This window comes from Panthera onca, chromosome E2 (genome assembly GCF_046562875.1).
Source record: "Panthera onca isolate mPanOnc1 chromosome E2, mPanOnc1 haplotype 2, whole genome shotgun sequence".
NCBI lineage: Eukaryota > Metazoa > Chordata > Mammalia > Carnivora > Felidae > Panthera > Panthera onca.
Genome location: NC_138353.1, coordinates 43,829,700 through 43,841,821, shown reverse-complemented (window position 1 = coordinate 43,841,821; position 12,122 = coordinate 43,829,700). Strand labels below are relative to the sequence as shown.

General features: G+C 48.6%; 1 protein-coding gene across 1 annotated transcript in view; it reads right to left on the bottom strand.

Moving 5' to 3' along the window:
• CDH1 (cadherin 1) overlaps positions 1–10,562 on the bottom strand; it is an 83,417-nt gene extending 72,855 nt beyond the window's left edge. Inside the window, exons 1-2 of the mRNA XM_060650334.2 lie at positions 10,385–10,562; positions 9,386–9,500 (exon numbers count right to left, since the gene is read on the bottom strand). Coding sequence (XP_060506317.1) covers positions 9,386–9,500; positions 10,385–10,432 — 163 coding nt within the window. The 5' untranslated portion in view covers positions 10,433–10,562. The remainder of the gene's footprint in view (positions 1–9,385; positions 9,501–10,384) is intronic.
• Positions 10,563–12,122: the final 1,560 nt, after the last annotated feature.

The following is a 12,122-nucleotide window of genomic DNA, read 5'->3' as shown; positions in this document are numbered from 1 at the left end:
GGCTGGCTCAGGTATCTGTTTAGATTTTGATCTGGTGCTTCCTTACACCAAGAAGTGTGGGCAGAAATGGTTCCTCTGACCTTTAGACTAGACTGCAAGCTGTTTTGTGACAAGACAATTAGGTAAGGTTACACCAGCGGTGTGCAGGGCTCCGAGAAGCTGGAGAGGGCCAAGCTGAGACACATGCCCTGTGAACGTCCCCTCCTCCTCATGTCCTTCTATGGCTCACACTGACAAAGTTCTAGCTTTTCTTAAATACAAAAACCACCCTGGGATATCTCCTAAATACAAAAAATATATAGGTCTATACATACACACACACACACTCTGAAACCTCATTTATTCATTCAACAAATACCTGTTGAGCACCTATTATATGCCAGGCACTGCTCTAGACACAATACAGCCAGTAAAATATACAAGATGAAATTCCCTGGCCTCCTGGGTGGCTCAGTTGGTTAGTGTCCACCTTCAGCTCAGGTCATGATCTCACAGTTGGTGAGTTCGAGCCCCATGTCAAGCTCTGTGCTGACAGCTTGGAGCCTGGAGCCTGTTTCAGAATCTGTGTCTCCCTCTCTCTCTCTGCCCCTCCCCCACTAATATTCTGTCTTTCTCTCTCTAAAAACTAATAAACATTAAAAAAAATTTTTTTAAGAAAATGGACAGGAGAAATAAGTGGAATACATAGCATGCTAGATGGTGAAAAGTGCTACAGAGGAAAATAAAGCAAAAAAGGAAGGGGAGTGCAAGAAGGAGTAACTACCTTAAATAGAGGCTCAAGAAAGGCTTCACTGAGAGGGTGACATGTAAGCAAAAACATGGACCTAAATGAGTGAGCCATGAGAGACACCTGGATGGCTCAATCAGTAGAGTATGTGACTCTTGATCTTGGGGTCGTGAGTTCAAGCCCTACGTTAGGCATACAACTTACTTAAAAATAAAGTAAATGAGTGAGCCATGCAGATATCAGAAAAGTATCATTGACAGCAGCAATAGCCAGTGCAAAGGCCCAGGGGTACAAGTGTGTCTGGTGTGTTTCTAGGTAGAGTCAGGAAGAATTGATAGCAAGAAGTAAGGGGTAGGGGAAGTGTTTGGGGGTGGGGGGCAGATCACGGAGGCCTTACATGTCATAGAAAGGACTGTGACTTACATTCTCTGTGAAATGAGGAACCACTGGCCAACTCTGATTTTTTTTTTTTTTTTCAACGTTTTTTATTTATTTTTGGGACAGAGAGAGACAGAGCATGAACGGGGGAGGGGCAGAGAGAGGGAGACACAGAATCTGAAACAGGCTCCAGGCTCCGAGCCATCAGCCCAGAGCCTGACGCGGGGCTCGAACTCACAGACCGCGAGATCGTGACCTGGCTGAAGTCGGACGCTTAACCGACTGCGCCACCCAGGCGCCCCCCAACTCTGATTTTTAAGTTAATTTTTCTTAAGTATATTTGACAGACATTTTATTGATTTCAGGCATGCAATACACTATTCACTATTTGTATTAAATTTTCTTTCTTTCTTCCTTTCAGTAGGCTTCATGCCCAGCACAGAACCCAACAAAGGGCTTGAACTCATAATCCTGAGATCAAGACCTGAGCTGAGATCAAGAGTTGAACACTTAACTAACAGAGCTACCCAGGAACTCCTCAAATTTTAAAAACCATCACTGGTGGCTGCTGGATGGAGAAAAGACTGCTGGGGAAGGGGTAGAGGAGAATGACCTAAGATGCTCTACAACAGCCTTCAGAACTCTCCTGGGAACAGAGAAGGTGTAGAAGTATGTCTGAATGCCAAACCACAGAAACAGGTGTTCTCCATAGCCTTCAACTTGCCCAGGTACCATAAATCTGAAAGGATTTCGGCTTGTTACACGTTTTCCTAATTACAAGGCCCACTAATTATTATCTAGGCCTTGGCCAATTATCCCACGGGGGCCTGTGCTGGCCACCGTTTATGATTTTGCTCATGGTGAACAGGTTCAACCTTTCCAGACAGGCCCCATTAGATTTCAGCAGTAATGCCTGAGCTCACAGGGATCCAGGCCCAGATCTCTCCTGCACCTTGAAAAAGTCCCAGTTTGGTGGGGGAGGGAACACTTGGGTGGCTCAGTTGGTTAAGCATTCTGACTTCAGCTCATGTTGTGATCTTGGGATTAGTGGATTCGAGCCCCACATCGGGCTCTGTGCTGACAGCTCAGAGCCTGGAGCCTGCTTCAGATTCTGTGTCTCCCTCTCTCTCTGCCCCTCTCCTAGTCACACTGTTTTTCTCTCTCTCTCTCTCAAATATAAACATTAAAAAAATATTTTTTTAAGTCCCAGTTGGAACCTCATTATACTACAGTTTCCCTCCCAAGCTCTAATTCTGAATGCCAATAGAATTGCATTTTCAGGGACCCAGAAAGTTGAAGACAGAGTAAAAGAAGTGAGGTTCATGGATGCCTGGGTGGCTCAGTTAAGGGTCTGACTTTAGCTCAGGTCATGATCTCATCGTTCGTGGGTTCAAGCCCCGCATCGGGCTCTGTGCTAATAGCTCAGAGCCTGGATCCTGCTTCAGATTCTGTGTCTCCCTCTCTCTCTGCTCCTTCCCTGCTCACACTCTGTCTCTCACAGATTAGATAGATAGATAGATAGATAGAAAAAGAAAGAAAGAAAGAAGTGCAGTTCAGCTAGCATTTATTTGGAAGTGAAGGTAACAGGCAAACAGGCTGGAAGTTACCCACACATATAAGACAAAAGAGGCCCTTCAAAAGCAAAAGAGGATGAATTCCAGCATCACAGTTAAAATCAGTGAGACACAAAAGGTATAAAGACATCTTTTCCAAGGAGAAGGCGGGAATTCCTTTCCCTCAGAAAGGGGACTCAGCTTCCACTGGAGATGCAATTTGGCAACAAGACAGATGAGGGGCACAATGAGGGCACAAGTCTTAGAAGATTCAAGGGCAGGACTGGAGCCCCAGCTCTGCCACTTCCTGGGTCGGGGTGGGAAGGAGAATTTTTCACTGTTGGCAATACACACACACACACACGCACACACACACACACACATATATATATATAATAATATATATATATATTATATATATATATTTTTTTTTTTTTTTTTACTATATATTTTTAACCAAGTGAAAGATTTCTACTAAAAGAAAAGGAAGGAATGAAAGGAAAAAAAAAAGAATAGAAAGAGAAAACCCGTGGCCCCTGGCTGGCTCCGTTGGTGGAGCATGCGACTCTTGATCTCACAGTCATGCACCCAAGCCCCACATTGGGCATAGAGATTTCTTAAACAGCAAAGTAAACCCTCTATTACCTGCAGACTAAAGTCCAAGGCCCTGCAATAGCCTGGTTGTGGTCTACACCTAGGCACTCTCTTCCTGGGACCATCTCCTGCAAGCACAGCTCCAGCCTGACTCCTTCATGCTCCGCCATGCCTTTGGGCACCCCGTTTCCCATACCTGGAGAGTCTGTTCACCTCTGGCTGGCTGGAGCCTTATCACTCACCAAAGCCCAGCAGGTAAAACTGAGCGCTCAATGAATCCTCTGAACATTTTCCCACCGCAGAGACCTTCTCAGAATGTACTGAAATTACCCCCTGCAAGGGTCTCAGAGATTTCTGGAATCTCCCTGAGATCAAAGGCTGGGTCTTAAGTCAGTGCCCCAAGCAATAGGTGTATGGTGGGGAGGCAGCTACTTCTCTGGGTCCCCCATTCCCACCCCATGTGCCCCACCCCACACCCACAGAGCACTCCTTTGCCAGCATGGCAGAAGGACCAGCCTTATCCCTTCCAGATCAAGGGTGCCCTTGGATCCCTGGCCTCAGGCTGAACGAGATGTTCATACCCCGCTGGCACCAGGTATTTACTCATCAAACATTGTGACCTAGCTACTGGAGTCGTCCAGGACAACAAATCTGGTGGCAGCAGACACCTGGGGAGCTTTAAAAACTACCATGTCCAGATCTCCACTCTCAGAAACTGTAGTTCAGTGATGTGCAGGAGGGCAAACGTGCATCTTTGAAGTGTTCCAGGTGATCCCACACGAAGCCATGCAGGCAACCCACACTCTCAGGAGCTAGGGCGGAGCATTTTTGGCAATGGGAAAACACACAGTATCCTACAGCATGTGTATTATAAAATAATTTAAATTTTTTAAAGAGTTTAAGTAATCTTTACACCCAACGTGGGGCTCAAACTTACAACCCAAAAGGGCACCTTTGTGGAACGAGCATTTGACTCTCGGTTTCAGCTCAGGTTGTGATCTCCTGATGGTGAGAGTGCTTGCTCGTATTCTCTCTCTCTCCTGTCTCTCTCTCTCTCTTTCCTCTTTCTCTCTCTCTCAAAATAAATAAACAAACAAAAACCCACTTACAACCCCGAGATCAAAAGTCTACCTCCGTACTCTACTGATTGAGCCAGCCAGGCGTCCCATGAAATAATTTTAAAAACCAGGCAGAAGCTGACAAGTTCAGGGTCATCTTGTTTTCCCACCCCCAGCTACTCCTTGCCCCACCCCTCCCACTCCATCTGCAAACAATATTCACAAGCAGGTCCACAGGCAGCCCCACCGTGGAGTCTGCTGGCAGAGGCAAACAAGAAGACTGTCACCAAATTCCCTCTCCTAGCAAAGGGCACTTTGGTCTGTCACTGTTTGCAGAGCAGTGTTTGCTTTAACACAGAAGCGGGGAGAGTGAGGAAACTGGTTTGGCTGGTTTACGGGGTGGGAAGGAGCACAGGGAAAAGTTCTGAACCACAGGTAAAACACATGGGAGAGACGCAAGCAAAAGGCACCAAATACTTCGGGGCTTTAATATTTAGTATTCATTGAGCACTTGGTACTGTTAGGCCCACTTTACAGATGAGGAAACTAAGGCTTAGAGGATAAGGTCCTTGGCTGACCTCCCCTCAGGTAGCAAGGGACATTCCCTGGGTTTCAATCTAGGCAGAGTGACTCAAGAACCTTCTAAATGATGGAAATACGCCACCAGAGCCTTGGCAGGGGGGGTGGAGGATTAGATGAAGAGGAAGGAAGAGGAAGGAAGGCGAAGAGGAAGGAAGGCGAAGAGGAAGGAAGGCGAAGAGGAAATGTGCAAAAACAAGGTGGCTAAAGCCCTCTGGACAGCAGCAAGCATGAGCTCAAGCGTATGAAAGATAAAGTTCAAGTAGCAAGAGAGAGAGGCAGAGAAAGGACGAAAGGCCACCACAGGAATTTCTTTCAATTGACCAAAGATGAAAAACACTTAAAAATGGCTGCCTTTCCCCTTCCAGATTCAGGTTTGAGGGCTCCCACCTCTGCCCTCTGGCATTCAGAAGGAAGCACTCAGCATGCTGTAATCCTGGGACACACTTATGGGGTAGCCCAGCTTCTAGAAGCACAGACTGGGTGTGCAGTGTTCACGTGCATCTTAGAAGGTTCTAACTGACAACTCTTCTGGTCCATTTAGATCTAGGACGGGCCTGAGGCCAAAGAATTTGAGAGGGGGAAAAAAATAAGCCAATATATGAGGGGTAATAAACATTCATTCATTTCTTCAAAATAATATTTGAGTGCCTACTCTATGCTAAGAATATGAGGCACCATTTAATATTTCCTGTTTCTTTACATCATCTCTCTTCTTTATGTTCAGCCCAGATCTGCTTTATTAATTACTGTAACCCCAGAGTCTAGCCCAGTGCTGGCACTCTTACTTGTTGGCTAGCCAAATTAAAACAAACATGCCTTTTAATCCTCACAACAAACCGATAAGTACTACTACCCACTCCCCCCATTTCACAGGTGGGGAAACCGAGACCCAATCAAATAAAGTGTTTTACCCAATGTCACACAGCTAGGAGCTGAAAGGCAAACCTGGACCTTTGATGTGCTTACTCACAAACTCTCCTGACCAGCCATACAGACTTCATTCCCCTCCTTGAAGGCCTAAAGCCCTAAAAAGAGATGGGAGTTGAGGCAGAGTAGAAACTCAAAGTCTGAATTGTGACAGGTGCCTCTCGGGGATTTTAGGATTTTGGCAGCTCCTGGGAGATGTGAGAGGTGATTGCTTCAGCGTCTGGCTTATCTGGGGTTACACTTGGAAGGGAATGTGTAACAGACACCAAGGTGAGCATTTCGGAAGAAAAGTCTCACCCAATAAAAAGCTCCAGAGAGCAAACAGGGATTTCCATAACCATCTGGCAGAGGCAGGACAGGTCCGGCAGGCAGGCCCCAGGGGGAGCAGCAGCCAGACTTCCTTACATAGCCTTGCAGGGCCCAGGACCTGGGAGGACCCAGATCTCCTTCCCCGGTGAGCTTGACATTAACCCTTGTCACAGATGTGAGTAATCATGAAGTGAGTGAGTTTGAGGGACAGGGGAGTGGGTGTCTGATGATGTAAGGAGATTCCCAAAGCAGGTTTCTGTATTTGTTTTTTTTTAAGCCCAGTTTAATTAGGAGGCCTGCACCCTGTTTCTACCACCTTTCAGCACATCTTTTAGAAAGGGGGAAATGGATGTATTTAATCCACACAAGTGGGTGCTTGTGAGCTAGGTCAATCCATCAAGGAGCCAGAGCTCAAACCCAAAACAGAAGCCCTGTACACCTGAAACCAGGTGGTGAAGCAAAGCAAGAAGCCATTGGTTTCCAAGCCTGTCTGCTTTTTTGCAGCTCACCCCTCAATCAACTTAAAGCTGAAGGCAATATGAAATAGCCGGGGTTTCTCAAACCAGTTTATGCCAGAAAAAAGAAAAATTCTCAAACTCTAGAGAACCAGTTTAAAGTTGTTTTTTTTAAATCATTCTCCATTCTAGAACCTGGAGAGTTACCAAAGACATAGATTCAAGGCCGAGGCCGTGGGGTCGTCCATCTCACAGAGCACAACAATCGCCCCAGCAAACCACTCCAGGGTCCCCTGAGTTCGGTCAAACCCTATTCGTGACACCCTATGGCAAACGGTGGACAAAAAGTAACAGGTTCCTTATTTTCAAACTCCCGTGAAGCGAATATTTAAACCTGGTGCTAATGTCACATCCTTCCACTTCCCTGGAGGGTCCAAAGAGAGTGAGGCCACCACCCTAAATCCTAACTGCCTTTTAAGTCACAAAGCCAGTCTTCTAAGGTCACATGTGTGATTTTACCAGAAGGGCACTTCCGTTCTGGGGTAATTCCACACTGGACTCGGAGGAAGGTCTAAACGGTGAAATGTCAGAAAATCTGCTGATGGGATGGCTCTTGGACATAAAGGACACTGAACTCAGCCACACAGGCGGCCTTTCAGAAGCTGCCTCTCCCACCAAGCTCACCACCACAGGCCTCCCTCCACTTCCCACCTGTTGTGACCCATCTCCATCACCACCTCCTCCTGTTCTCGGGGTCCTGCTATATCAACACCTCTGCTCTCTCAGGCACACAGGGAAGACAACGTTTACTGCACAATGGACACTAATTCTCCAAACACCTCTTTTTTTGAAATTATTGAGAGGGGGAGAGAACAGGACAAAGACCAGCTGTGGATCTCTGAACAGATTACTAAATTGCTTTACGTTTCAATTTCCTCCCCTGCAAAATAGAAATAACAGTGCCTACCCTCATAAGATTCTTGGGAATAGATATACATATTTTTTAATGTTTATTTTTGAGAGCAAGAGTGCAAGTGGGGGAGGGGCAGAGAGGGAGAGCAGGCTCCACACTGACAGCACAGAGCTGGATGGGAGGCTCAAACCCACAAACTAGGGAATCATGACCTGAGCCAAAGTCAGACGCTTAACCGACTGAACCACCTAGGTGCCCCAGTTCTTGGGAATATTAAGTGGGATAAAATTGAGCACTTGCTCCAGAGTCTGGTTCAAAAGGAATAGGCTGCTATTAATAATAATGGTAATATGTATATTATTATGCAATAATATTCTTGGTCGGACCAAGAGCTTGTCTGGGGAAGAGGGGTGCAGGAGTGATAAAAGCAGACTAACTCACATCTGGACTTACCAAAAGCCTTGGTACGGGAAAACAAAGTGACCGGCGCTTGTCTTGGAACACCCCCATATACACAGGCACACCCCCAATTTCTAACTCCTGCCCCAATCTTCAAGGCCGGGTCAACTTTGCCTCCTCCAAGAAGCCAGCAGCCCTCACTGCCAACTGATACTCATCAAAACATCCCACACCACCCACATTCTTTGGCACCTGAATGCCCATGTCCCACAGTGCCCTCTAAGCGGGTCCTGGGGCATTCTCCATAATCTGCTGGAACGTGAAATACCAACAGCAGGCTGGAGTGTCTCCATATCTCTTCAATTCATTCCTGAGTTACCCAGCACAGGGCTGGGCAAGCTGTCAACCATCGACTAATGGTGGACCCACTGCAAAATCAGACACTTCCTTTCTCACTTCATAGAAAGCTCCACACAACACAGGCAGGCCTCAGAAAACCAAGTATGTTTAATCAATGGAGCTGCAGTTTCTCTGTTTGGGTGGGGGGGGAGGGCGGGAGGGAATGCCGCCCACTATTGGAACAACTTCCAAAATTCAAACAATTTTCACACAACAGCGTGATTGCTCAAGTTTTCATGTGGCCAAAGACTGGAAGAATAAACGCAGTGAATTTCCTCAGGGGAATTGTGGGTGATTTCTCATTTTAAAAAGTGTCTCTTTTATACTTATGATACTTGCCCAATCAACTGAAATCAAGAGGAAGAAATCGTCTGGTAGGAAATAAGCATCTGGGAATCAATGAAACCAGAAGAGAAACCAAGCTTCCCTTGCTCTCTCATTTCTGGGCAACAGTGAAATAAAGCTAACTCTAGAATCCTGATTATCACAGTGATAAGGCCCAGAAGTACATTGTGTGTGTTTTCATTCCTGAGTCACAGCTACTGGTTTTTTTTTTTTTTTTTTAAAACCATTATTCATTGGGGGAATAGTAACTGTATCAAAATGTTTTCATCTCTTTGAGCAAATGCCACAACCCTTGGCACCTCAGTCATCCCAGAGATGGTGCAGAATGGGGCCTGGGAATCAGTCCTAGTTCAAATTCCTGCTTGGCAGACCTGGGGCAAGTGGACTCCACCCTCTGAGCCTCCGTTTGCTCATCTGCAAAACGGGAATTACTGCCGCCCCTCATCCCACACATCAGGTTTTAGCAGCCTGAAATGACAGACTCTCAAGTGGTCAGGACAATTTGAGACACATTAAAGGCCTCTAAAAAAATGCCCCCCCCCCCCCCCCCACATAATTACCAATACCATAGCTCTCTCAACCACAGTAAAAGTTTAGATCGTTACATCTGTGTAAATTCCAAAGGGGTGCCATTTGAGCCAGGAAAAAAGGGTTTGCGCAGTCCAGCCCAGAGCCGTGGGAGCAATTTCTCGGACCCTTCCCACTCCCACCGCACCCAGCTCAGAACCCCAGCAGTACGTCCTCACCTCTGCCCAGGACTCGGCCTCTCTCCAAATGTCGACGGGGCACGGTGAACGTGTAGCTGTCGGCGCCAAAGCCAGGACGGCAGGGCTCGGGCTCCTGGCAGAGCCCTGATGTGACCTGGAGTAGGGGAAAGGTATGGAACCAGGGTGATCGGGGGAGGGGGATTCCCTCCGGGGAGGAGGGGTCGCCTCCTGCCCACACCGAAACCAACCGCGCCGCCCCTCCCTTGCTCCCAGCGTCGGCCTGTGGGAGGGATCCACCCTCACCCCCAACCCCCAGGGCAGGCAGCCACGCCAAACTCTTTCATTCCGAAACTTGCTGCCGCCAAGCTCCCAGGTACTCCCGGGAGAGGGGGGCTGCTGGGTCAACCTCCTCCCGACCAACCACTCCTTTCTTTGCATTCTCCTTTTTAGTTTCAATAGACGCAACTTTACTGTTCCCCACTTCACTTTCCTTATGCTGGGAACACCCCCACTCCTAAGTCTAGTTCCTCACACCGAGGGGCGCCCCAACACCTTTTGAGCCCTTTATTAACCCACGGCGCCCCATACCTGTTTACGAGCCTTTCTTTACAGGCAAGTGCTTTTATTTCTGTTGACTTCCCTTTCCTTACCTCAGGGGTCATCTCCACTACTCCTGGCTCCCCCGACTTGCAGCGGAACTCCCCTTTTCTGTACCCCGGCCCCCACCCTGCACCACGCCCCCCAATGCCCGCCCCCAGCCTCTACCGCCGCCAGCTCGGAGTCCCCAGAGCCCGCAGCGAGGCTCGCCCCCCACCTCTAGTATTTGCGCGAGGGAGAGGGCAAAGCCACGCGCTCTCCACCCGCACCCGCTCCCACTCCCACCTCCGTGGAGCCCAGAGCGCGGCGCAGCTTCCAGGCCATTCCTGGACCTAAACTTTCTTGGAAGAAGAGGGGACGAGAGGAGAGAGAGGAACGGGGCCGGGCGCGTGATGGTGGGGCCGGAAGGCGTCCCCCGCAAAACCAAGGGACGCGACGTACCTGTAGCAGCAGCAGGAGCGCGGAGACGCTACGGGACGGAGGGCCCATGGCGGGCCGGGCAGAGGTCGGGTCGGGCTGGGTCCCGCGGAGCTTGGCCGGGCTAGAGTACGGCAGGACTTCCGCGAAACCACAGGTGCTCTGCGGTTCCCGACGCCACTGAGCCGGGCAGAGTCGCGGCCGCCAGGTGAGCCTGGAAGGCGCCGCCCCCCGCAGCGCTGATTGGCTGAGGGTACACCTGCGAACCGCAGCCAATGAGCGGCGCGGCTGGGTCTCGGCTTTCCCCGCGGGCTGGGGGCGGTAGGCCCGCCCCTGACCCCGCCTCGCAGCCTCCAGCCGACCGGGTGACCGGCTGGCCAGCGATGGATTGCTAGTCCGGGTAGGGAATAGGGGCTCCAGGATTCCTGTTTCCACCAAGTTCCCTCCCAGCCGCGCGGTGGCTCACTAACACCTGGGGGCAGAAAGGACTTCTCTCTTTATCGGGGCCTGTCTTCTTAACTGCAGATCTCCACAGGTTCGTGAGTGTACAAATCAATCCACTGGGCAGGACCTACCTTTCAAGTCTCAGTTTCTCGACCCTCCAAATGGGAATAATAATCACAAAATCCTCCCTATGTTGTTGTGAGGTTGCCAACCAATTAATAAGACCAATGTTTTGGGGCGCCTGGCTGGCTCCCTCGGTAGAACATCTTGATCTCAAGGTCGTGCCCTCAAATCCCACATTGGGCATGGAGCCTACTTAAAAATAAATAAATAAATAAATGAAAATAAATAAATAAGGGGCAACTGGGTGGCTCTGTCGGCTCTTGGTTTGGGCTCAGGTCATGATCTCACAGTTTTGTGAGTTCCAGCCCCGCATGGGGTTCTGCCCTGACAGTGCTGAGCCTGCTTGGGATTCTCTCTCTCTCTCTGCCCCTCCCCAAGTCGTGCTGTCTCTGTCTCTCTCGCAAATAAATAAATAAATAAATAAACAAACAAATAAATAAGACCAATGTTTCCTGCACCATAAAAGCTCTATACAGATGTGAAGGATAAGGATAACAATAGCAGCAATAGGTGCAGAGCATTGAAAGGTACTGAGCCAGGCTCTATGCCAAGCATTTAACATTGACCCTCTCACTTAATATCATCTCCAAAACAGCCCAAGAGCTTTTATTATTCTCATTTGCTAAGCAACTGAGGCATAAACATTTGGAGGCAAGGAGGTGAGGGAGGTGCTCTGATTCCAGGACCCTTCTTTCTATCAGCTTCACCGCGTGTAGACCCCAGATTGTCTTGGAGCTAGAGCTGGAGTTTTCAATCTGTCCTTTTTTTTTTTTTTTTTTTTTAATGTTTATTTTGAGAGAGGTAAAGAAAGAGAGAGTGTGAGTGGTTGGAGGGGCAGAGAGAGAGGGAGAGAGAATCCTAAGCAGGCTCTGAGCTGTCAGCACATAGCCCTATGTGCTCTCACAAAGCTGGAGATCCTGACCTGAGCCAAAATCAAGAGTCGCACGCCTAACCAAGTGAGCCACTCAGGTGCCCCTCAATCTGTCTTTTAATGTTGACCTGGAAGAGACCCTTTAAAGATCATCCAAGCCTGTTATTTGCAAATAACTTTCTTTTTTTTTTAATGTTTATTTATTTTTGAGAAAGAGAGAGACAAGAGTGTGAGCCGGGGAGGGGCAGAGAGACAGAGAGAGATCCAGAATCCAAAGCAGGCTCCAGGCTCAGAGCTGTCAGCACAAAGCCCAAGGCAGGGCTC